We start from the raw sequence: 19,623 nt of genomic DNA on the forward strand, positions 1-19,623 counted from the left end.
GCTCCCCTCCATAACCGAAAGATGCGTAATAGCAATGCATGAGTATGGTCATGCGGTATAGTCAAGTCGTGTTGCCTTTGTTGTGAGAGTAACCTGATCAAAAGAAGTCTTATTCGTCCTCGGACTTCCGAGGCCTAATATGGCACGTCTCATCCGAGAGTCAACGGTCTTGTGTTACCAACGTAGGATCTGGATGCAAGCTACGGTTTAATCCTTTTTTTTTTTAATTTCATAGAGCTGCTAGACTTCTTCCTTGCATCCCATCATCTGAAATCTGGGCGATTACTTCTTTTTCAAATTCAAATCTATACCTTAGATGCACGTATAGATGCAAAACCTTCCGTCTATTTATAATGGACGTGACTACCTTGAAGCTAACATTGCTATCCAAGGCAACGGCACCACAATGGATTTCACTTACTATAATGATTGTATGTAAACCTATTTAGGAATACTTTCTTCGCGTTTTGAATCTTGACCGCGTGCTTGTAGCTGTTCGCGTACGCCGTAGTGCGCTGCGTCTATCTCCTTTACTTTCACCCAGCTTCCAAATTTCCAGGTCCTAAACTAGCGGCCATCTCGAACTTCTATTACGCATATAGTTGGTAGGTAAATCCCATTTGAGGTCGATATGGAAAATCTAACGAATCAGGTTGCGGGGAAGATACCCATGGGTGGTAGAGCAACTGGCAAAAGAATATGGTATCTAAGATATACAAACTCTTCTTGGTTTACCCGGTAAAATTGACATATTGTAGGTGATATAGTTCGCATTGCTCCTAACGAGATCGTATTTTCAACTCCACAGGCGGCAATCGGTGAGCATCATCCTAACAGGTAGGTTCTAGAAGGGCTGACACGTATGTCTAGATATCTATAATCCAGCAGTAAAGAGACATGAGCTTTGGGTAAAGACAGACCTGATGGACTTCGGTACGGGAGATTTAGGATTCACATGGGAAATTGATCCCGCCAAGCGCCGCGAAGTAGCAAAAAAGGTCTTACCGGCGTTTAGTACCAAAGCTATCAAGGCTAAGGAGCCTACTGTGCAGATGTACATCGACTCATTCGTTGAGAAGATGAAGGAGCTAGGTAGCGCACCAGAGGGGGTCAGCCTCAATGACGTACGATTTATTTCTCCTTTGTTGCTTATACGTATCGCATCTAGGAATACCAACACTGATATATCGTGCAGTGGCTCAACTGGCTTGCTATGGATATGTCGGCAGATCTAGCATACAGTCGCAAGATGCATCATATGAGAGATGGTAAGACTTATTTTCCAGGACTCATCTTGAAGTATTTACACGGACTAATGGTATATAATAGCGAAGAACACTGATTTTCTCGAAACACTTCTGGGCACCAATTTTTACGGAACAGTCATGCAAGTCTCTAAAAGGTTTCCGCTTCTCAGTCCGCTTTCGTTCCTCTTCGCTCCACCTAAGATCATCCGATTAGTACCGAAGTTTTTCAAAATGAACAGCCAAGAGGTTCAGAGGCGGATAGATAACAGAGGGAAAACCACCCATCCGGACTTCGTCGACTATATGCTCCCAACTAATGCTCCCGCACCTACGAAAAAGAAGGAGAAGGTTCACCTAGAACAAGTTTCGATGCAGTTACTCATCGCCGGCTTTGACCCGATCCAGATCACGTTCTTCAGTTCTCTTTTCTTTCTATTGAAGAACCAAGATGCCTACAAAACACTCGTGGAAGAAATTAGGAACACCTTTCGGAATTACACTAAGATTACTCCCGATAATCTGGCTAGTCTGAAGTATCTGAATGCTGTAATTCACGAAACGCTCCGCACCCATGTCACCGCCATTACTGGATTGCCGCGGAAGAGTCCAGGCGCTATGGTTGCCGGCACCTATGTTCCTAGAGGGGTAAGTTTGGTATACCCGTTAATAGGTTGTTGCTTAAACTACCGTTTCTATGATGCTATGATTAACATATTCGAAAGGTGGTATGCCAGACCAGTAACTTCAATATTTGTCGCAACCCCCGATATTTCTATGAACCGCTTAACTTCCACCCGGAACGTTGGCTTCAGTCAGACCATCCCAAGTACGATAAGAGATTTTCCAATGACGACCTTAATTGCTTTTACCCCTTTTCTATAGGCCCTAGAGCTTGCACTGGAAGAGAAATTGCCTGGAGCCAGACCAGATTGTTCCTTGCTAAGGTGCTATGGACCTTCGACTTGGAAATGGTCCGCGGACATGACAAAACATTCGATAAGGACTTTTTGATTCATGTTATGTGGACTAGGCCGGAGGTGCGTGTGAGATTCTTGCAACGATGAACTACAAGTTGAAGTGAGGGTGTGGAACGGATTCTATAAGACACATTCTATACATGATAGTTATCTTAAAATGCATTTAAAGGAGTTTGGTGGTGAAATTATAAACTCGTTAGTTGAATTGTGTGTGCTAAAGGGGTAGACTGGCGCACTCCTATAAATAGGGGTTAGGGGGTCAGGAATCTATTCTGACTCCACTCCGCTGCCCCTGAGCGCCAGCTCTCACTAGCAAAAACCACGCTGTCCTTTCTTTCATTCTATAGCGACATTCCATAAATTTAATTTAATCTTAGTTATGTAGCCGGGCAAGACTATGCCATCGTCTACTAGTAATCCGGCAGTGTACGAACGTCGAAAGGCTAGTAACCGACCCTTAAATCCGGGGGGACATTCACGCTCGAGAAGGGGTTGAATATGTTGCGCTGTGAGGTATCTCTAAGATGAAATGGGAAGGCTATCTTGAGGGTGTAGACGATATTAGGAACCTCTCTATGTTTTAGGTACCTAACTTAATACATCTATGATAATGCGGTTAATAGTAAAAATGGTCTTTAGTTCTCGCCACAGGTCTTAAACGAGTAGTAGTGAAGAGTCATTCGCATCATGCCAGATTGTCTGCCCATCATGCACATGTTATATCTCTCAAAGTCCGTCGATCGTCGATTTGGATGAGAGCTGAGATCTAATTGGGGCCTATTGCTACCCTACCCACCTATATAAGGATATGTGTATATGTTTCACAGCAACATCTAATCATGATCTCAGAATCAAATATAGCGCACATTGGGCCCTAATTTTTATCAAGTATCCCACTCTGAACTTCACCGGCAACAATACGTCGCTCCGTACGCATTTCATTCACCCATTGAGTCCGGACAGGAATGTTTGACGCATGTTTATATTATCGGCCATAGAACTCTTTATAACATTAGGTATTGGATCGGTTTATACATAGGAGGCGTGTCGCCAAAGGCATGACAGTGCGACTGATAGCCGTGTAAGACCGTTGCAATTAGATAGAAAAGAGTGTAAGGAAATTCCTCAGTGTTGACCTATATTTTTCCTATTCGGTATTACGACGCTGTGGAACTACCGAAGAGTGCCTCCTCTCTACCTCCGCGTCTCAAAAGTATGCGGCATAGGAGCACACGGGATTTCCGACTATAAGGTGCATTGGGATAAATATCACGTTGAAATACCTCACATCCTCAGATCCGACTGGATCTTTTCGATCCTGGCTGTTTTAAAGCCCATTGGATATAAATTGACGAAGCTAGTTTAGATGAAGACACTGTAGTGATACCCGAGAGTAGGTATCAAGGAGAATGTTTTGGCTTGCTGCCCTTAGACCTTTTAGGATTTAAAGCTCCGGTGTATAGAATTATAGATTTGCGCCTAAGCGCTTATTCCGGTGTATTACTTATAGGAGGCACGCATCATAAAGCTCATATCAGCCTTCAGTTTGAATTGCTAAATCTATCAACTTTATCATTGTTCCTAATATATTCAGTTCTATCAAATCCATCGTTGCTAAGTGTGTTCTTAGCAATATGGAGCATTCTTCAAACGCGAGCAACGAGAAGAGCAAAGGACTCGACTATATCGAACATGCTACAGATGAAGTTTCATTCGAAAGGGTCAATGCGAAGGTAGACGACTTTGGTAGAAATATCAATAGTGATGTAGCGGAAAAGAGGCTCGTCAGGAAGTTAGATCTGTATATTCTTGTAAGATGGTGTTTTTACAGTCTCCCCAGTCAAGTTACTGATTGTTATTCTTGCGATAGCCTATTCCTTGGTTCATGCTCTTCTTCAACTTCCTAGATCGAGATGCGATCGTGAATGGCAAGCTCGACGGGTTGGACGAGCAGTTACATATGAAAGGATATCAGTATAACACCTGTGTAGCGATATTTTCCGTGGGTTATATAGCCGGACAGGTCCCGTCTAATATGATTATAAACCGGGTTCGCCCGTCATATTTCATGGCCGGTATGTCATACTATAAAACATGTATATGACACGCACTAATGTGGCTTGTGTAGGGTTTATGACAGCATGGTCCATCACGACTCTATGTACGTTCTTAGTGCGCGACTACACGACGATGTTGATCGCACGCTTAGTACTTGGTTTCGTAGAATCGCCGGTAAGAATTCCTGACATTGTTGAGTCCTTGATAACTTATTGGGTGTAAAGTTCTCTCCCGGGATGCTATATATGCTAAGCATGTTCTACACGAGGAGAGAGATTGCCACACGGATATCGATATTTCACACAGGCAACATGGCAGCAAGTGCTTTTTCTGGGCTGGTCGCTGCCCCTATCTTTACGAAATTAGGGGGCGTCTGTGGTCTTGCTGGATGGCAATGGTAAAGAATAACCCGCCTATAAAATTGCATATGGACTAATTCTCATAGGTTATACATCATCCAGGGGTCGCTCTCGACAGTAGTTGCCATAGTCGGGTTCTTTTTCTTGCCAGACAGCCCACTTAAGCATCGGTGGCTGACTCCAGAAGAGCGACAGTTAGCCCATGACCGTATTATTAATGATAACACAGAGAAGCGTGAAGGTACTATGAGCGTTATGAAAGGTTTTAAAGAAGCTGTGCTTGATTATAGAACCTGGTTGTTCTGTCTGGCGTTAAATCTTCATATGTCTAGTCATGGTTTTCGGAGCTTTCTACCAACTGTCGTCAAAAACCTCGGCTTGGACACCACGATGGCCCTCGTTCTTACCTGCCCTCCCTATGTCCTCGGTGCTCTGGTATCGATCGCCGTTTGCTGGTCTAGCGGTCGCTTTGACGAGCGAACATGGCATATCACGCTCTCAACAGCAGTCGGTATCATCGGATATGTCATCAGCGTGGCGACACTTAACACTACGACTCGCTATGTGGGGATCAGTACGTAACATTAAGAGCACCCCTTTTATCAATCCTTTAGAAAGTCCAAAGATAAGTTATGGCTAATTTATTCCCTTAAAGTGATCTTTGTGGGAGCTACCTACGGTGTAAATAATATCATCTTGGGGTGGACAAGCTCGATCTTAGGCCAGTCAGACGAGAAAAAAGCTGTTGCTATTGCTATGTGCAATATGTTTGGTAATATTGCCTCGGTTTACACTCCTGTTAGTACTATACCCCCACCCCCTTTGAAGCTCACCGAGAAGAGCATACCTAATGCTCATGCGCCTCGCTTTAATGAACGCTGTATCTGCAAATGCAATCCTGATCATTTCCATAGTACCTGTGGCCGGATTCAGATGCGCCGCAATTTATCAAGGCTATGTCAGCATCTATTGGTTTCTCAGCAGGAGTCGTTATCTGTGCTTGGCTATTGCGAGCTGTGATCATGAGGACGAATAAGAGGATACGACAGGATAGCTTATTTTTCTAGCACCTTGATGTATATTGAGTCAAGTATTTTCGCTGGATCTTTTTCAGGGGCGCTAGTTATTCGTTCTATGATTCATAGTCCTTTTCATTGTTGTTACGCTACTGCCGCTGGCCTGGATCATTTTAAATTATATTCAATCTCTAACGTTCGACGAATTTAACATGACTTGAACCTTAATAACTGCAAACCGAAAGCCGGCAATAATAAGAAGGGCCTTGTTTAAACCCCACAGTTGCTGCCGTTTTATCATATTACCTACAACTAAATCGAAGCATATTGACGGGAATAGTTACCTCATTTTTAATGAATTGAAAATTCTTTGGTATTTAGCTGGCTCTCACCCGTCTAGATCCTTCGTACCTATTTTTCAAGGTTGCATTTTACCCCCTTTTTATACAATCGTAGGCCAAGGACACTAGCCCTGTTTATTTCCCCAGGATTTAATAATACCATCAAGAAATTCATAATTGAGGTAACCAACAGTCACATTGATATTATTCCTTAGTCTATCCCTTACCACATAAATACCTCGTTAACCGTTTCGGAAATTTTGTTTAGTACTTTAGGCTCGATTAGTGACCTACCCAAGTGGATTCTTCATTACTAGAGCTACGATCATCAGTCAGGCCGTATTATGACAAATTAGGGAATGACTCTTATGTGGGCGACTACGTTATTGGGCAGCAACCCCACAGGTACCCCCAGGTTGCCCCTCTGAGGAGAATGTTCTTTATACCCCTCATCCGTTATACTAGTAAAGGCGGCTAGAATGTCTTAACCCTATTTTTATAGTTAGAGCTTGGAAACGTATAGACGCGGAATTTCTCAAAGGTATAATGGGAAAGATAAACAAAATCGAGTATTTTCGGCTGCCGCCGCGTTGGTTATTCGTCAAAATCGTGGATGACACAGGTTGTTATGGATGGGGTGAAGCTTCCTTAGAAGGACATACGCAGGCCGTGGAAGGTTGTCTTGATTCTTGGGCGGAAAAGTATATAGGATACGAAGCCGAGTGAGCCTTGACAATTTCATCTCATCGCAATTGCTGACCAGACACCAAGTGACATCGAGCACATATGGCAGCTATCATATCGTGGAGGTTTTTACCGAGGGGGACCTGTTCTCATGAGTGCCTTGAGCGGGATAGATATTGCGCTATGGGACATGAAAGGTACGAAACACCCTGAGAATATGTTGATCTAAAGCGCTAAAAGATCCCTAGCTAGGAAACTGAACGTTCCAATCTATCAGCTGCTGGGTGGAAAAGTCCGAGATAAACTGCGCGTATACGCATGGATAGGGGGTGACCGCCCAAGTGATGTGGAGACACAAGCGTAAGTATCATTCCACTCAAATCATACCTCGATTCTAAATTCAATCAGAAATGTCCGTAAAGCCCAAGGATTCAATGCGGTCAAGATGAACGGTACCGAAGATCTCGGATGGCTAGACTCTCCTCGCAAGCTCGAGGAATGTGTGGAACGTGTTAAAGTAGTGAAGGCTTTGGGTCTCGATGTCGGGGTAGATTTCCACGGACGAGTGCATAAGCCGATGGCAAAGCAACTAGTTGCCAAACTAGAGCCTTACGACCCCCTATTTGTCGAGGAGCCATTGCTAAGTGAGAATATTGGCGGTATCAAGGACATTGCTGCTCGTACGCATTGCCCAATCGCGCTTGGCGAACGTCTTCACAACAGATGGGATGTGAGACCGTTCTTGGAATCCGGATGTGTTGATATATTGCAGCCAGATATTTGCCATGTTGGCGGGATATCTGAGATGCGCAGAATCGCTTCTGCTTGCGAGACATACGACGTTGCGCTGGCGCCGCACTGCCCATTAGGGCCAATCGCGTTAGCGGCAAACGTCCAGGTTAACGCTGCAACCTCGAACTTCGTGATACAAGAGATGAGTCTCGGTATTCACTACAACGTTGGTGGGCAGGATCTAACAAGCTACACACTGAATCCCGAGGTTTGGAAGGTCACAGATGGGTATATTGACTTGATGAGCGGGCCGGGTCTTGGCATTGACATCGACGAGGTACAGGTACGGGCCTTATCAAAGGACTTCAAAGCGTGGGTAAGCCCAACATTCTCTGGTCCAGGGAATGAATTGAGGGAGTGGTAATAGAAAATGTACTATGAAGGACGGCCCTTGATAAGTTAGCAGGTAGCCTTAGAATATCGCCGTATCTGTATAATATACCACGCCCAACCACCCAAGAACCTACCCCCCGTCTAAATGGATGTAGACTGTCAGTTGGGCACCTACTTATACGATATCATTATCGAGCGTATATGTACCTACCTTATATTTATTAGCCCATTAGCTCCTCGGGCGGAATACTACTTCGTATCGTCTTGCCCGTCCCTAAACATCTATTGCGGATCGAGAACCCCCCATACATGATCACTGCCGGTCAAGTATAGCGTTAGTATGCTCTTTCTAGATTTTCACAAATAAAGAATGAATAAATTAAGTATTGGCAATGGATTCTTCGTGGGAATTGACAAAACTATAAGGCAGCGGATCTTCGACACTGATTCCGAGGTCTCTGCCTACTTGTTAATATGAAACTCTTTTGCATTGCCAGCCGTGATTCGGCCGATAGCGGTCTCTATGACCCCTTGGATGATATCATTCTTCGAAAGGAGTCTCACATAATTTAATATGATCTGGGGGGGGGGGGTTACTATAAACGAGTATCGGAACGATATTACCTACCCAACGCAACTAAGCACGTAGAACAAGTTCCATATACGTACTATTTAATATGCAGTTCAGATCGGATAAAACAGGACGTTCAAATGTATAAGTTTTACGCATCCAGGATGATAAAATACAATATATTATTCCTATATTTTCTCTAAGATGTCGAAAACTGTTTCAAACAACACATAAACAATCTTCAGTCTCTAAAACCTTAAGCGGCTTAGAATAGTAAGATACAACGAATTGAGCAAATATACTTATCGACGGTTTCATCATGGGTTCCAGGATCTACCGGGCCTATAATTGCCAGTCCTATCTTCGTCAGGATCCGGGCCGTCGAGATCATCATCGTTAGAACCGTCATCAGAATCAAGGTCTGGAGTTGAATCTATGTCTGAGTCGCCGCCGGGCGGCGGAGGTGGGAGCGGGGCGGGCGGTGGTCCGGCCGGAAGGTCGTAAACAGCCGGGTCCTTATACCAAAGTGTTGTAAAATTGGGCTTTATATGGTTCCATCGTTCGTACATGCTTATATCGCGCCTGTCCAGCATTTTCCTCATTTGGCTAATGCCCGTATCACTGTCGCCCTGTCCACTATGTGTATCTTCGTCGTCGTCCTCTTCACTGTTTGCATCGTTGTCGTCCGGTTCGTTATGTGTATCGTCATCGTCATGTTCACTATGTGCGTCGTCGTCGTCGTTATGTTCATTGTTTGCATTACCGCCGCCCTGTACACTGTTCACGTGTTTTCTAGTTAGTGATTTCAAGTTTCGAAAATTCGGGCAATATACAATTTTAGAGTTTACTTACACCGGTCGAAATGTATACCTATTCAAAGCATGTTAGCGTAAGTGATATATCTTATGTAAGTACTCGGATAGTCCCGGGATATCAAGGAAATGAAAGATAGTATTCAATCTTCTCAAGTGTATGTTTAGCCATAAATGAATCGGGTTTAACTTACTCATAAGGCATCATTTTCCTGGGTCTCGTCCACGATACGTCTAGCGCGTCGAAATATCCTCTAGGCTGGTTGCCGAAGCCTCGATATCGCCTAACCTTCCTCCGAGCCAGTGGCAACATTGTGTTGACAACCCACTCAGCAGTAGGGACAGAATTAGAAAGAGGCACAGTATTGCCCTGCGGGTCTTGCATTGTATCGGTTATCATAGCGCCGTTTTGGGAACCAGGGAATTCAAAATGTGTAAGCATTTCGATAAGTTCGTCCGAGTAAGGGACGTAGGGAGCAAAGATGTGACTATTCACCGTGTTCATTGGGCGTCCATTCGGCCTGTCAAGGTCGCTCTCAGCATGGCCGTAAGGTATATGTGTTTGAACCATTCTTCGAAGGACCTCTCCCATAAAATATCTAATATGTTAGCTAGTTTCACTTTAACATCCTAAGGCTATATTGTAGGGGTGTTGATATCTGCTTAAATAAACCCATAGAATAATATGACTTACTATCAGGTACAAGTTAGCGACTTTAGCAGAAGGGGTTCGAGGGGTGGCTCGAGGAGTATGGTTCAGGGGTTCACAGAAAACGGTGGGTTTATAAGGTAGGTACATACCATGTCTTCCCATTTGTGAACTATTCCGTCCCACAAGACGCCATTCGATATTATATCGTCGTCGTCGTTCTCCATATTAGCCTCGCCAAAATCACCTACAACAACTATAATTCTGAGAGTCAGCATCTTTATCTTTTTCGAATATTACTAGAATGGCTAGGATTTTGGGGTAATATCGGGAAATATAACATTTTTATGTTAAAAACAGGTACTTACTTTGGGGGAAAGCATTAGTTTCTTGACCGGCATTCGGTTGCCGGCCTGGACGACGGCCATGATAGTGAATGAGAATGTTGTTAGGAAATAAGTCGCGGTGAGAAATAACTACGCATAGACGAATTAGTTGACAGAAATTTAGGGCGTATAAACTTGATACTTACATTCCCAATCCTCTTGCTCGTGATGACCACCTGGCGGCGTACCGAACTGGAAGAATCGGATGGCTTGGGCGAGCCTCTCAGCTACGAGCTATAGCACTATAAGTTAGCCTTTTTTAATATTCTTTGTAAGGAGGTATTTAGTAGCATTTAATATAGGTAGGTAGGTACTTACCCAAATGAAATGTTCCGGTATTGGTAGGAGCAGTTGGAAATATCTATCCATGAACTGTTCCAGATTTCCGCCGTTGTAGTATCTGTAGTGACTGGTTAAATTATATCAGGTCTCAGGAAGGTTAACTAGAGAACTTACGCAAAATATAGAGAAAAAACCGCGTTTTGATCGTCTCGTATCCGCTGCCAAGCGACCAGTTCATTGAATATTATTCTCTCGACTTTATTAACTACGATAGGTTCCGGTAAGCGGCGGTGTGATATAAATGGCGCAGTTGAAATCCGAAGCTCTAAAGGCAATTCCCCAGGCCACGGACCACTCTCATAAACCTTGTTGATGAGTATTTGCCCTGTGCTCCTAGATTGAACACATGCTACTTTGTGATTTTTGATAGAACCAATGAATACCATACCGTCCCTAAATGTTATAGGGTCCTTAGACCATTGGTCCTCTTCTGCAACTTCTGGGGTTGGGACGATCACCCCGGGGTGATAGTATTGAAAACTCGCCGGAACCGACATGCTGAATGATATGATGTAGATTCGAGAGAGCAGATACTAGATAACTAATATCTCTCTGTATGGCATCGAAGAGATATAGGTATATATAGGTATTAATTCTTATAGGTTAGTAATAATAGAAATAACCTCTTTAGGAAGAGTCATCTATTGTCACTCGCGCGTTGCACACCTAAACGTGAAAGAATTCTTTATTTACCTAGACTATGGCTTTGTATATAACAACTTAGTCTATTGTATATCCTGTTAAAATAGGGGCGATCCTAACTAAACAATGATTATGAATTTAATATTATAAAGGCATTCTATCTTCACTGCCTAGTCTGTATATTATCTGTCTCTAAGATACTCTTAACTAGCAAATTAATATATAATTACCTAGACTACCTAGGTTAATTAGGTACTTTTTTTAATTTATTTTGCTTTCTTACTAGCTTTTGTTCCTTTTCTAAGATGGTGGACGAGATTTTTATCTGGGATAATATAAGCGAAAACTCCTTTAGCGGAGCTTCGAAACCCATCATAGAGGTCTCTATGTCGCTTACTCGTTAGCCTAGCTACCATAATCATGTTTACGTAGTTTACCTAACTATTCTACTCAATATATAGCTAGAGCGAGTTGTATAATAGTAGACGCCGTGATGTAAGATGCGTTATCGGCAATAAGGATGCTATTACTATAAGCCCCGAACTGTAGGTACCTCAGTATATAAGCGCATGGAGGTTAAGACTACATATAGCCCCCATTCTGGGTTTTCTTGGTTTTCCAACATATTCCTAGATATATCGTTTAGAATTGCAATCTTTAGAACAATGACGACCCTATCGATCGATAGCTTAGAGGCCTTATCAAATAAGCTCTGTGATCAAATCCAAGAATTGCGTACTGCTAGCAACAATGATATTCTTATCAGACGAGAGGCGGCGGCAATTGCGAAAAGACTGATGGATGAACTGATAGACCCTGAGCAGTTGGCTGCTGAACAGACCGTCACGGTATATATTTTCATGATAGTACTATATCTACTCAAGATACCTAACCTAATGACGACTTGAGTAGCTGGGTGAATGGGCTTCCATCCGCATGTTTATGAAATGGAGACTTTTCGATAAGATTCCTTCGGAAGGTAGCATCTCGTATGGGGAGCTAGCAGACTCTATTTCATTCAGCGATGTATCCACGATTACGACGATGATGAATGCGTCAATATACTCAATATACTAGGTAACTCGCTTCCTGGAGAAGAGCCACGAGCGAGGGTCTTGATAAACGAGCAAATTATGACCGACCCTCCTCATCGATTTGTTGCGGGTTTGGACATGGTGATGCTGACTATGGCTTCGCTACAGCGATCTGAGCGGCAGTTGGAGAATCTTGCAAACCGGGCTGGTTTAACTATGGTCAAAGTACATAAAGCAGAGGGTGCAACCAGTAAGTACCTAACCTATTGAGCATTTAGTAGTGATCGTTCTCAGTGTTCGCGTAACCCCATCCATATACCTATAGCATTCGTATACGGATCCCGGGATACTGATAGCTACCTAATTATCTCTTTAGTGGGTATTATGGAATGCAAGAAAGCCTCGCCGTCTCTTTAACATAGAAATAGTTCCAAGCGTATGATGGTATGGGGGGCGAACGTATGCACTTCTTTCAAGGCGAGAATGAAAATGAAGCATTTTATTTATTATATTATCATATATTCTTGAGGTAATTATCAAGCATTGCATAAATATAACTGCTCAACGTCATAATAGTCTAGGTACAACTAATAGTCTACAACCTTAACATAAAGATTACCTAATACAAAGGTGGGAAGGCTGGAAGGTGGGGGAAAGCACTGACCACGTTAGCTCCAATTACTCGCACAACTACATGGTCGGGGCCTTTCGGGTCTAGTTTTAATATGGCCCGTGCGTAATTTTTCTCTGCCACTTCGTTTTCTAGCGCCTTGCCCAGTTCTTGCACTCCCTCTCGAAAAAGTCTCCATTTGCAAAACCTCAATATCAACACCCGTCCTCCTTAATCTCCTCTCCCTCTCAATTGCAATCTGATTGCAATTGGTTTTTCCTTTTATTGCGGAGGACTAGATATCCCTCTCTAATATGTTCCGTAACGCCCTCAGACAGTCCACGCGCGCCGTGAGCGCAATCTCTGCCTCGGGTAGAGTCGTTGCGGTAGGTTAAATCCCGGTCCTGTCGAGTCCCCATCCCAATTCCATCCGAAAGGATATGCGACCGGTCTCAATGCATCCTCGGAGCATATATGAAGCTTTATAAGAGCTTTTTATGATATTCATGAAGGATATTGGGGGGGTTATAGAGCTTATTGAAGCTTCTCAATATAGCTGCGGCATACTCGCTCACCCACGTTGACATTTTCGGACTGTCGGCTAACTTTGACCGGGGCTTTTTTTGCAGACACGAAATGCCGCACCTGCCGCCTTCAACATCCAGGCCCGATCCTATGCCGATGCGAAAGCTTCCCCCACAGAGGTCTCTTCCATTCTCGAGCAGAGAATTCGTGGTGTCTCAGAGGAATTCAGCTTAGCTGAGACCGGTCGTGTCCTTTCCGTCGGGTACGTGTGGAGCCTTTGAAGCGAGATTTTTCAACCCGCCGCAACTCATTCCCGTATCACCAAACTACGGCCCCGAGCGGTTCCTACCTTCTTGTCGCCATTACCGAATATTTTCATATGCGCATATGACCAATTGAATCATGTTTGCTAATTAAGGATCGTGCAGTGATGGTATCGCGCGTGTGCACGGTATGGCCAACGTCCAGGCCGAAGAGCTTGTGGAGTAGGTTTCCCCACTAGCTATAAGGTGGAAGGCATATAATTGACTATCGAATAGGTTCGCTTCCGGTGTGAAGGGAATGTGCATGAACTTGGAGGCTGGACAAGTTGGTGTTGTGCTTTTTGGTTCTGACCGTCTCGTCAAGGAGGGTGAAACCGTTAAGCGTACCGGAGAAATTGTGAGTATTTTAATGATGCAAACCGATCGATCGAACAAGACGGTTTAACCATCCCTAGGTCGATGTCCCCGTCGGTCCGGAACTACTTGGACGTGTTGTCGACGCTCTGGGTAACCCTATCGATGGCAAGGGCCCCCTCAACACCAAGGAGAAGCGCCGTGCTCAGCTCAAGGCCCCTGGTATCTTACCCCGACAATCCGTCAACCAGCCCGTCCAGACTGGCCTCAAGTCCGTCGATGCCATGGTGCCCATTGGTCGTGGTCAGCGTGAGTTGATCATTGGTGATCGTCAGACCGGAAAGACTGCCGTCGCCCTCGATGCCATGCTCAACCAGAAGCGATGGAACGCCTCTAACGACGAGACCAAGAAGCTCTACTGTATCTACGTCGCCGTTGGTCAGAAGCGATCTACTGTTGCCCAGCTCGTTAAGACCCTTGAGGAGAACGACGCCATGAAGTACTCTATTATCGTCGCTGCTACTGCTTCCGAGGCCGCTCCTCTACAGTACATTGCTCCTTTCACTGGTGCCTCGATCGGCGAGTGGTTCCGTGACAACGGCAAGCACTCTCTCGTTATCTACGACGATCTGTCCAAGCAGGCCGTCGCTTACCGTCAAATGTCTCTTCTCCTTCGTCGTCCCCCCGGACGTGAGGCTTACCCCGGTGACGTTTTCTACCTCCACTCCCGTCTGCTGGAGCGTGCTGCCAAGATGAACGACAAGCTCGGTGGTGGTTCCATGACTGCTCTGCCCATCATTGAGACCCAGGGTGGTGATGTCTCTGCCTACATCCCTACCAACGTCATTTCCATTACCGATGGCCAGATCTTCTTGGAGGCGGAACTTTTCTACAAGGGTATTCGACCTGCCATCAACGTCGGTCTGTCTGTGTCTCGTGTCGGTTCCGCTGCCCAGCTTAAGGCCATGAAGCAAGTCGCTGGTTCACTCAAGCTTTTCTTGGCCCAGTACCGTGAAGTTGCTGCTTTCGCCCAGTTCGGTTCCGATCTGGATGCCGCTACCAAGCAGACCCTCAACCGTGGTGAACGTGTAAGTACCTGGAACTTGTATTTGCTATGGATTTTAACTAATTTATCTATGTGCAGTTGACGGAGCTTCTCAAGCAGAAGCAATACTCCCCTATGGCCGTCAACGAGATGGTTCCCCTTATCTTCGCCGGTGTCAACGGTTACCTCGACCAAGTACCCGTAAACAAGGTTCTACAGTGGGAGGCCGATTTCCTGGCTCACCTGAAGACGAACGAGTCTGACCTGCTCGCTACTATCGACAAGGAGGGTGCGCTCAGCAAGGACCTCGAGCAAAGATTAAAGGACGTCGTCTCCAGCTTCACCAAGAGCTTTATCGCTTAAATGAATCATGATATGTCAAGCGGGAGGGGGACTATCTATACCTTAAGGGCCTTTGATGGCGGATCATGTTTCGTTTAGAGAGGTACATTATTCAAGGGTGCCGATTAGAGATGATACGGGTTAGAGGTGGAATCACTCCAACTCCAAACCCTTGTAAAATAGAGCCAAAAACTCAAGAGCACTCGATTCCTTTGTCCCGAAACCTGTGCTAAGCTATTCTTCGCGTTTCCTAAAAAATATCCTAGAGGTAAAGACTACCTAAAGATTCCAAGGTTATAATAAGCTAGAGTCCCGAAGTGGCCCTTGGTGACATCATAGGTTCCGTATTGAACGCCGTGGTTTGATCATTGGGTATGCGATAATTCTCCAACTACCGCCCAGACAAAACTAACATTCTCATGCAACCTTTTTCCCCCTTTCACTTCATTCATTTTTGATAATTTGCATTGCTTCTTTAAGTAACATGAGTTTTAGCAGTAATTGTCCTTGTATCTAGCATTCCGCCTACCTATACTTACTATTCTTATAACCCCGCGGTTTAATCGGAACGAACAGCGGTTTCGTCGAGCGTTTCCCCCCACCGCAGAGAGAGAAAAGACATGAGTTCCGAGACTGCCGAGAAGATGTCGCCGGCCACACGCGAGGTACTGGGCAAGGTGCGCCAGCTGGTGCCGCCGATGCTGGAGAAGTTCCATAAAGGTATGTTTCTGCGGCGGAGCTAGAGAATTGGGATGAATGTGGTATTGTTTCTTGTTGCTAGCTAGCTATCTAGCTATAACGGAACTGAGGATGGCTGAGGAATCTGATGCTGATCGTTTGGATATTTTGCTCTAGGTCAATTGGGCCGCGTGGCTGTTATTGGCGGTAGTGAGGATTATACCGGCGCGCCGTATTTCTCTGCTATGGCGAGTGCTCGCTTGGGCTGCGATATGGTACGTTGTACAAGTTTCTTGGTATATAGCTCAAGATTAAGAGATCACGGCAAGCTAACTCGAGACTTGTTCTTCTCAGTCCCACGTCATTTGCACACCCGGTGCCGCCGCCGTGATCAAGACGTATAGCCCGAACCTAATGGTGCACCCGCTCATGCGCCAGTCTCCTCCCCCGGGCTCTAACTCAAGCCCCTCCCCCGCCGACACGGACCCCGCGCAAGTCTCTAGCAAGATCATCGATATGCTCCCGCGGCTGCACGTGCTAGTCGTGGGTCCGGGGTTGGGACGGGATCCGTTGATGCAGGAGACTTGTGCTAAAGTCCTTGCTGCAGCGCGCGAGCGCAAGATGCCCGTAGTACTAGACGCGGACGCACTAGCTATCGTGCTCAAGACGCCTGAGCTGGTGATAGGCTGGCGGGAGGTCGTGCTCACACCGAATGTAGCCGAGTTCGGGCGGTTGTGGAAGGGCATCAAGGCGGACTCGTCGTCTCAGGGCGAAGAGGCAAGCGGCGGGGCAGATTCGCCCGACCAAGTCGAAGCGCTATCGCGCGCGCTCGGCGGCGTGACGATCGTGCAGAAGGGCGGCAAGGATTTCATTAGTGACGGCGAGACAACATTAACAGTCGACTTGCAAGGCGGGTATAAGAGAAGTGGCGGCCAGGGAGACACGCTGACGGGAAGTATTGCTACATTCCTGGCCTGGAGAAATGCGTACCTGGAAAAGATCTGGGACCACGGCGGCAACCTTAGCGAGAGAGAGACCCTGGGATTAGCTGTCTTCGGAGGCGCGGTTATCACGAGGGTAAGTTACTTTGAGAAACGAAAGAAACCCGAGCTTTCATCGCTAACGTTTGGCCACAGGAATGCTCCCGCCTTGCCTTCGAGAAGAAGGGTAGGAGTTTACAGGCTAGTGATCTGACAGATGAGATCCACACAGCATTCTTAAACGTGATCGGGGAACCGACTGAGAAGCAAAGGTATATATCTACATCATAGACTACCATGTTCCATCTCATTCCCTCTCGATACTAATTAGTTGCAGTTAGAACCAGCCGTAGTCTAGGAACGACAGCACAACCACGACTATGAGCCAAAAGATTTTCTCATATGAAGATAATATGTAATTGGCATCATTGTATTAGGACAGGTCATCCAAACCTGTCAAGCTTGTATGGCCTGGAATTTAGCCCGACATATATCGTATAAGGTCATCTGGCACGGTTCAACCAAACATTTACTCGTACATAGTCTAGTTTCAGTAGAGAACTGACGGTACATGTGACCATGATATACAGCATCTTGCCGTATGCAAGCTAGCAGTTAGTTGTATGTCAGATAGGCATCAAAATGCAGTGTGATCACGCTTTGTAACTCTGACAAATGCCAGGCCCCGTGCAACAATCTTGCGGTACTCAATTGCGCGAGAACATGATAATATCTAGAAACTGAACGCAACTTAGATGTAATATCGAAATGCCGCCACCACATGTGATTAGAATACGTCCCGGCGAGAGAGTTTGCCTTTCTGCTTAAGCTCCCGCGAAATACACATTGGGTTACAGTGAAACTAGTCCTCGAGATTTGTGGCACTCAATTTCAAAACTTGGAGCCTGGACGAGTTCTACAATCTGTCGTGCTTGTGTACTCCGTGACAGCTTCAAATTTCGGAGATTCATTAACATCCACATGCTTCTGCTGTGGATTGCGAAACCATCCTATTCGGAAGAATGTTTAGTGCATGCACGGACTCGGCTCTGATTAAGACGAAGTAATTTAGATGGGATGTATAGTTGGTGACGCGAGAAGGGTTAGAGGATGTGGGAGAAGGGGAGAAGGAGAGAAGAATCTGGGATTCTAGTCAGTAGGATCTTAGAATGTATATGTAACTGACCACTGAAGAAGTTTTTCGTCATGATAGTCAATCTTGAACCCGAAAATTGAACACCTAAGATCAAAATTGGGGTGATACCTCTAATCGACTTTAAGATCGTAGTACTTCAGCACAACTATCACGGGATGATGCATCTGTGTAGATTTGGAGAGAAACCTAACATGGGGGTAATAAGGGTATATGGAGCTTGGGCTCTCCGTCCACTAAATTAATAAGTCAACCGATCGGGCCTTTCGCTTCCATTCAAGACTCATTGGTTCGTGAACGCAGGTTACCGTGCACCGAGACATAAAACCCGGAGACGTACGACATGTGAGAACCGCGGGAGCTCCTTGTCCTTCATCCAGGAACTAGCCAGTATTAGCGTCTTGCTAGAACAATTAGTTCTAGAGAGGCTATGGCGAAGCCTCTGCCTCTATTGATAATAGAGTCATATCCGGATGGGGCGTTCAGCAAGACTGCTGCTGCTGCTGCTGCTGACGACAGAAGTATGGAGTATGGCCTTCCAATGGAACCTTCTGAATAGAAGCACTCTAGATTCTTAGTTTGATCAGGTAGACTGAGAATCTAAGAATCTTGTGGCTAATGAACCATATGCCCCTGAAAGCTGATACATTACGCCTAGTATGACATGTCTACTCTGGCTAACAAGACAGCCCATCTAAACAAGCAATGCCAGGCTTAATGCAGCATGCAAACCGCCCGGATCTGACTACACGGACCGGATGCCGGCTATAGTGACGATGGTTTCTAATGATGCAGTAGACCATGAAGCTATTGTGAATCAACCCCGACTTGCATATGCCAAGACTTTGTTGCAATATGAATTTTGACAGGATCTAGGAATGATTGGCCAACGTTAAGCCATCTTCATGTGACAAAGTAAACGATAGTTCACGCATGTCGGCTGGCCTTGAAGTGACCCGATCGGCTGGGACACTCTCCAAGCATTATCAGATCTTAGTCTTCGAAGCATGGCGTCCTGCCAAGGATTACCTCGCCGGGCGCATTCGGTCTTCCAATAAGATGGGACGAGAAGAAAAAAAAAAGGTCCAAAGAGACATCTGCTAGTTCCCGATGCAGGGCTCGGAGCTTAATTGATCTCCTTGTAGTTTGCGCTTCTTGCGTGGTCCAGGCGGAAGATTGCGATGTTATGAGGTACAGCTTATCCGCCTACTGAACAAGTGTGGTGTTACTAAGCCCGGCTATAGGGTATTCTATTACGTAATTCTAGCCTCACGGATCATATAAAGGTCCTAAGATCATCTCATCTCTCTGATCAGAGACACACACACACCTTCATTCCAGATCATCCTTCAGTTAGCAGTTATTTTAGCCTTTAATCTATATCGATTCTATCTTATTGCCTTTTGTTCCTCGATCATTGATCAGTTGAA

At 45.4% G+C, this 19,623-nt stretch overlaps 8 protein-coding genes across 8 annotated transcripts; 7 read left to right on the plus strand and 1 right to left on the minus strand.

Annotated features, from left to right (window-relative positions):
• The first annotated feature begins 266 nt into the window (after nucleotides 1-266).
• Nucleotides 267-2,385, plus strand: F4817DRAFT_335689 (isotrichodermin C-15 hydroxylase). Its single transcript, XM_049303053.1, has 8 exons — nucleotides 267-431; nucleotides 493-605; nucleotides 653-702; nucleotides 759-818; nucleotides 871-1,124; nucleotides 1,196-1,268; nucleotides 1,330-1,892; nucleotides 1,970-2,385. The coding sequence occupies exons 1-8, from the start codon at nucleotides 354-356 to the stop codon at nucleotides 2,309-2,311; spliced, it is 1,533 nt and encodes a 510-aa protein (XP_049159774.1). The 5' UTR covers nucleotides 267-353; the 3' UTR covers nucleotides 2,312-2,385.
• A 1,473-nt stretch (nucleotides 2,386-3,858) lies between these two features.
• On the plus strand, nucleotides 3,859-5,708 carry F4817DRAFT_358328 (MFS transporter; the record flags this gene model as incomplete). Its single annotated transcript, XM_049306011.1, has 7 exons — nucleotides 3,859-4,035; nucleotides 4,095-4,299; nucleotides 4,353-4,456; nucleotides 4,507-4,679; nucleotides 4,728-5,215; nucleotides 5,297-5,439; nucleotides 5,556-5,708. The coding sequence occupies 7 exons, from the start codon at nucleotides 3,859-3,861 to the stop codon at nucleotides 5,706-5,708; spliced, it is 1,443 nt and encodes a 480-aa protein (XP_049159775.1).
• A 440-nt stretch (nucleotides 5,709-6,148) lies between these two features.
• Nucleotides 6,149-8,074, plus strand: F4817DRAFT_335691 (enolase C-terminal domain-like protein). Its single transcript, XM_049303054.1, has 4 exons — nucleotides 6,149-6,720; nucleotides 6,770-6,879; nucleotides 6,931-7,042; nucleotides 7,091-8,074. The coding sequence occupies exons 1-4, from the start codon at nucleotides 6,545-6,547 to the stop codon at nucleotides 7,836-7,838; spliced, it is 1,146 nt and encodes a 381-aa protein (XP_049159776.1). The 5' UTR covers nucleotides 6,149-6,544; the 3' UTR covers nucleotides 7,839-8,074.
• Nucleotides 8,075-8,695: 621 nt separating this feature from the next.
• F4817DRAFT_315283 (uncharacterized protein) lies at nucleotides 8,696-11,064 on the minus strand (the record flags this gene model as incomplete). The annotated part of the gene is made up of 8 exons (XM_049300516.1): nucleotides 8,696-9,155; nucleotides 9,231-9,248; nucleotides 9,385-9,789; nucleotides 10,026-10,095; nucleotides 10,208-10,315; nucleotides 10,372-10,459; nucleotides 10,544-10,625; nucleotides 10,682-11,064. The coding sequence occupies 8 exons, from the start codon at nucleotides 11,062-11,064 to the stop codon at nucleotides 8,696-8,698; spliced, it is 1,614 nt and encodes a 537-aa protein (XP_049159777.1).
• Nucleotides 11,065-11,640: 576 nt separating this feature from the next.
• Nucleotides 11,641-12,803, plus strand: F4817DRAFT_335693 (uncharacterized protein). Its single transcript, XM_049303055.1, has one exon. It carries the CDS (start codon nucleotides 11,779-11,781, stop codon nucleotides 12,115-12,117), a length of 339 nt encoding a protein of 112 aa, XP_049159778.1. The 5' UTR covers nucleotides 11,641-11,778; the 3' UTR covers nucleotides 12,118-12,803.
• Nucleotides 12,231-12,564, plus strand: F4817DRAFT_90383 (uncharacterized protein). The gene has a single exon (XM_049308039.1). It carries the CDS (start codon nucleotides 12,343-12,345, stop codon nucleotides 12,511-12,513), a length of 171 nt encoding a protein of 56 aa, XP_049159779.1. The 5' UTR covers nucleotides 12,231-12,342; the 3' UTR covers nucleotides 12,514-12,564.
• A 990-nt stretch (nucleotides 12,804-13,793) lies between the features above and the next one.
• Nucleotides 13,794-15,711, plus strand: F4817DRAFT_90402 (P-loop containing nucleoside triphosphate hydrolase protein). The gene is made up of 4 exons (XM_049308041.1): nucleotides 13,794-13,863; nucleotides 13,918-14,038; nucleotides 14,097-15,083; nucleotides 15,140-15,711. Exons 1-4 carry the CDS (start codon nucleotides 13,832-13,834, stop codon nucleotides 15,401-15,403), a joined length of 1,404 nt encoding a protein of 467 aa, XP_049159780.1. The 5' UTR covers nucleotides 13,794-13,831; the 3' UTR covers nucleotides 15,404-15,711.
• Nucleotide 15,712: 1 nt separating this feature from the next.
• F4817DRAFT_90390 (Ribokinase-like protein) lies at nucleotides 15,713-17,722 on the plus strand. Its single transcript, XM_049308040.1, has 5 exons — nucleotides 15,713-16,102; nucleotides 16,238-16,335; nucleotides 16,415-17,137; nucleotides 17,197-17,312; nucleotides 17,378-17,722. Exons 1-5 carry the CDS (start codon nucleotides 16,003-16,005, stop codon nucleotides 17,379-17,381), a joined length of 1,041 nt encoding a protein of 346 aa, XP_049159781.1. The 5' UTR covers nucleotides 15,713-16,002; the 3' UTR covers nucleotides 17,382-17,722.
• Nucleotides 17,723-19,623: the final 1,901 nt, after the last annotated feature.

Source organism: Daldinia loculata (assembly GCF_022478755.1).
Source record: "Daldinia loculata strain CBS 113971 unplaced genomic scaffold F4817scaffold_20, whole genome shotgun sequence".
Classification (NCBI taxonomy): domain Eukaryota; kingdom Fungi; phylum Ascomycota; class Sordariomycetes; order Xylariales; family Hypoxylaceae; genus Daldinia; species Daldinia loculata.

Coding starts and splice junctions, on each gene's coding strand:
- F4817DRAFT_335689 (XM_049303053.1), top strand. CDS start 354: ATGGACGTGACTACCTTGAAGCTAACATTGCTATCCAAGGCAACGGCA. Junction 606..652: donor TTCTATTACGCATATAGTTG/GTAGGTAAATCC, acceptor CTAACGAATCAG/GTTGCGGGGAAGATACCCAT. Junction 1,269..1,329: donor GATGCATCATATGAGAGATG/GTAAGACTTATT, acceptor GGTATATAATAG/CGAAGAACACTGATTTTCTC.
- F4817DRAFT_335693 (XM_049303055.1), top strand. CDS start 11,779: ATGGAGGTTAAGACTACATATAGCCCCCATTCTGGGTTTTCTTGGTTT.
- F4817DRAFT_335691 (XM_049303054.1), top strand. CDS start 6,545: ATGGGAAAGATAAACAAAATCGAGTATTTTCGGCTGCCGCCGCGTTGG. Junction 6,721..6,769: donor TATATAGGATACGAAGCCGA/GTGAGCCTTGAC, acceptor CCAGACACCAAG/TGACATCGAGCACATATGGC. Junction 6,880..6,930: donor TGCGCTATGGGACATGAAAG/GTACGAAACACC, acceptor AAAGATCCCTAG/CTAGGAAACTGAACGTTCCA.
- F4817DRAFT_90390 (XM_049308040.1), top strand. CDS start 16,003: ATGAGTTCCGAGACTGCCGAGAAGATGTCGCCGGCCACACGCGAGGTA. Junction 16,336..16,414: donor CTCGCTTGGGCTGCGATATG/GTACGTTGTACA, acceptor TGTTCTTCTCAG/TCCCACGTCATTTGCACACC. Junction 17,138..17,196: donor GAGGCGCGGTTATCACGAGG/GTAAGTTACTTT, acceptor GTTTGGCCACAG/GAATGCTCCCGCCTTGCCTT.
- F4817DRAFT_90402 (XM_049308041.1), top strand. CDS start 13,832: ATGGCCAACGTCCAGGCCGAAGAGCTTGTGGA. Junction 13,864..13,917: donor CAGGCCGAAGAGCTTGTGGA/GTAGGTTTCCCC, acceptor ACTATCGAATAG/GTTCGCTTCCGGTGTGAAGG. Junction 15,084..15,139: donor CCCTCAACCGTGGTGAACGT/GTAAGTACCTGG, acceptor ATCTATGTGCAG/TTGACGGAGCTTCTCAAGCA.
- F4817DRAFT_90383 (XM_049308039.1), top strand. CDS start 12,343: ATGACCGACCCTCCTCATCGATTTGTTGCGGGTTTGGACATGGTGATG.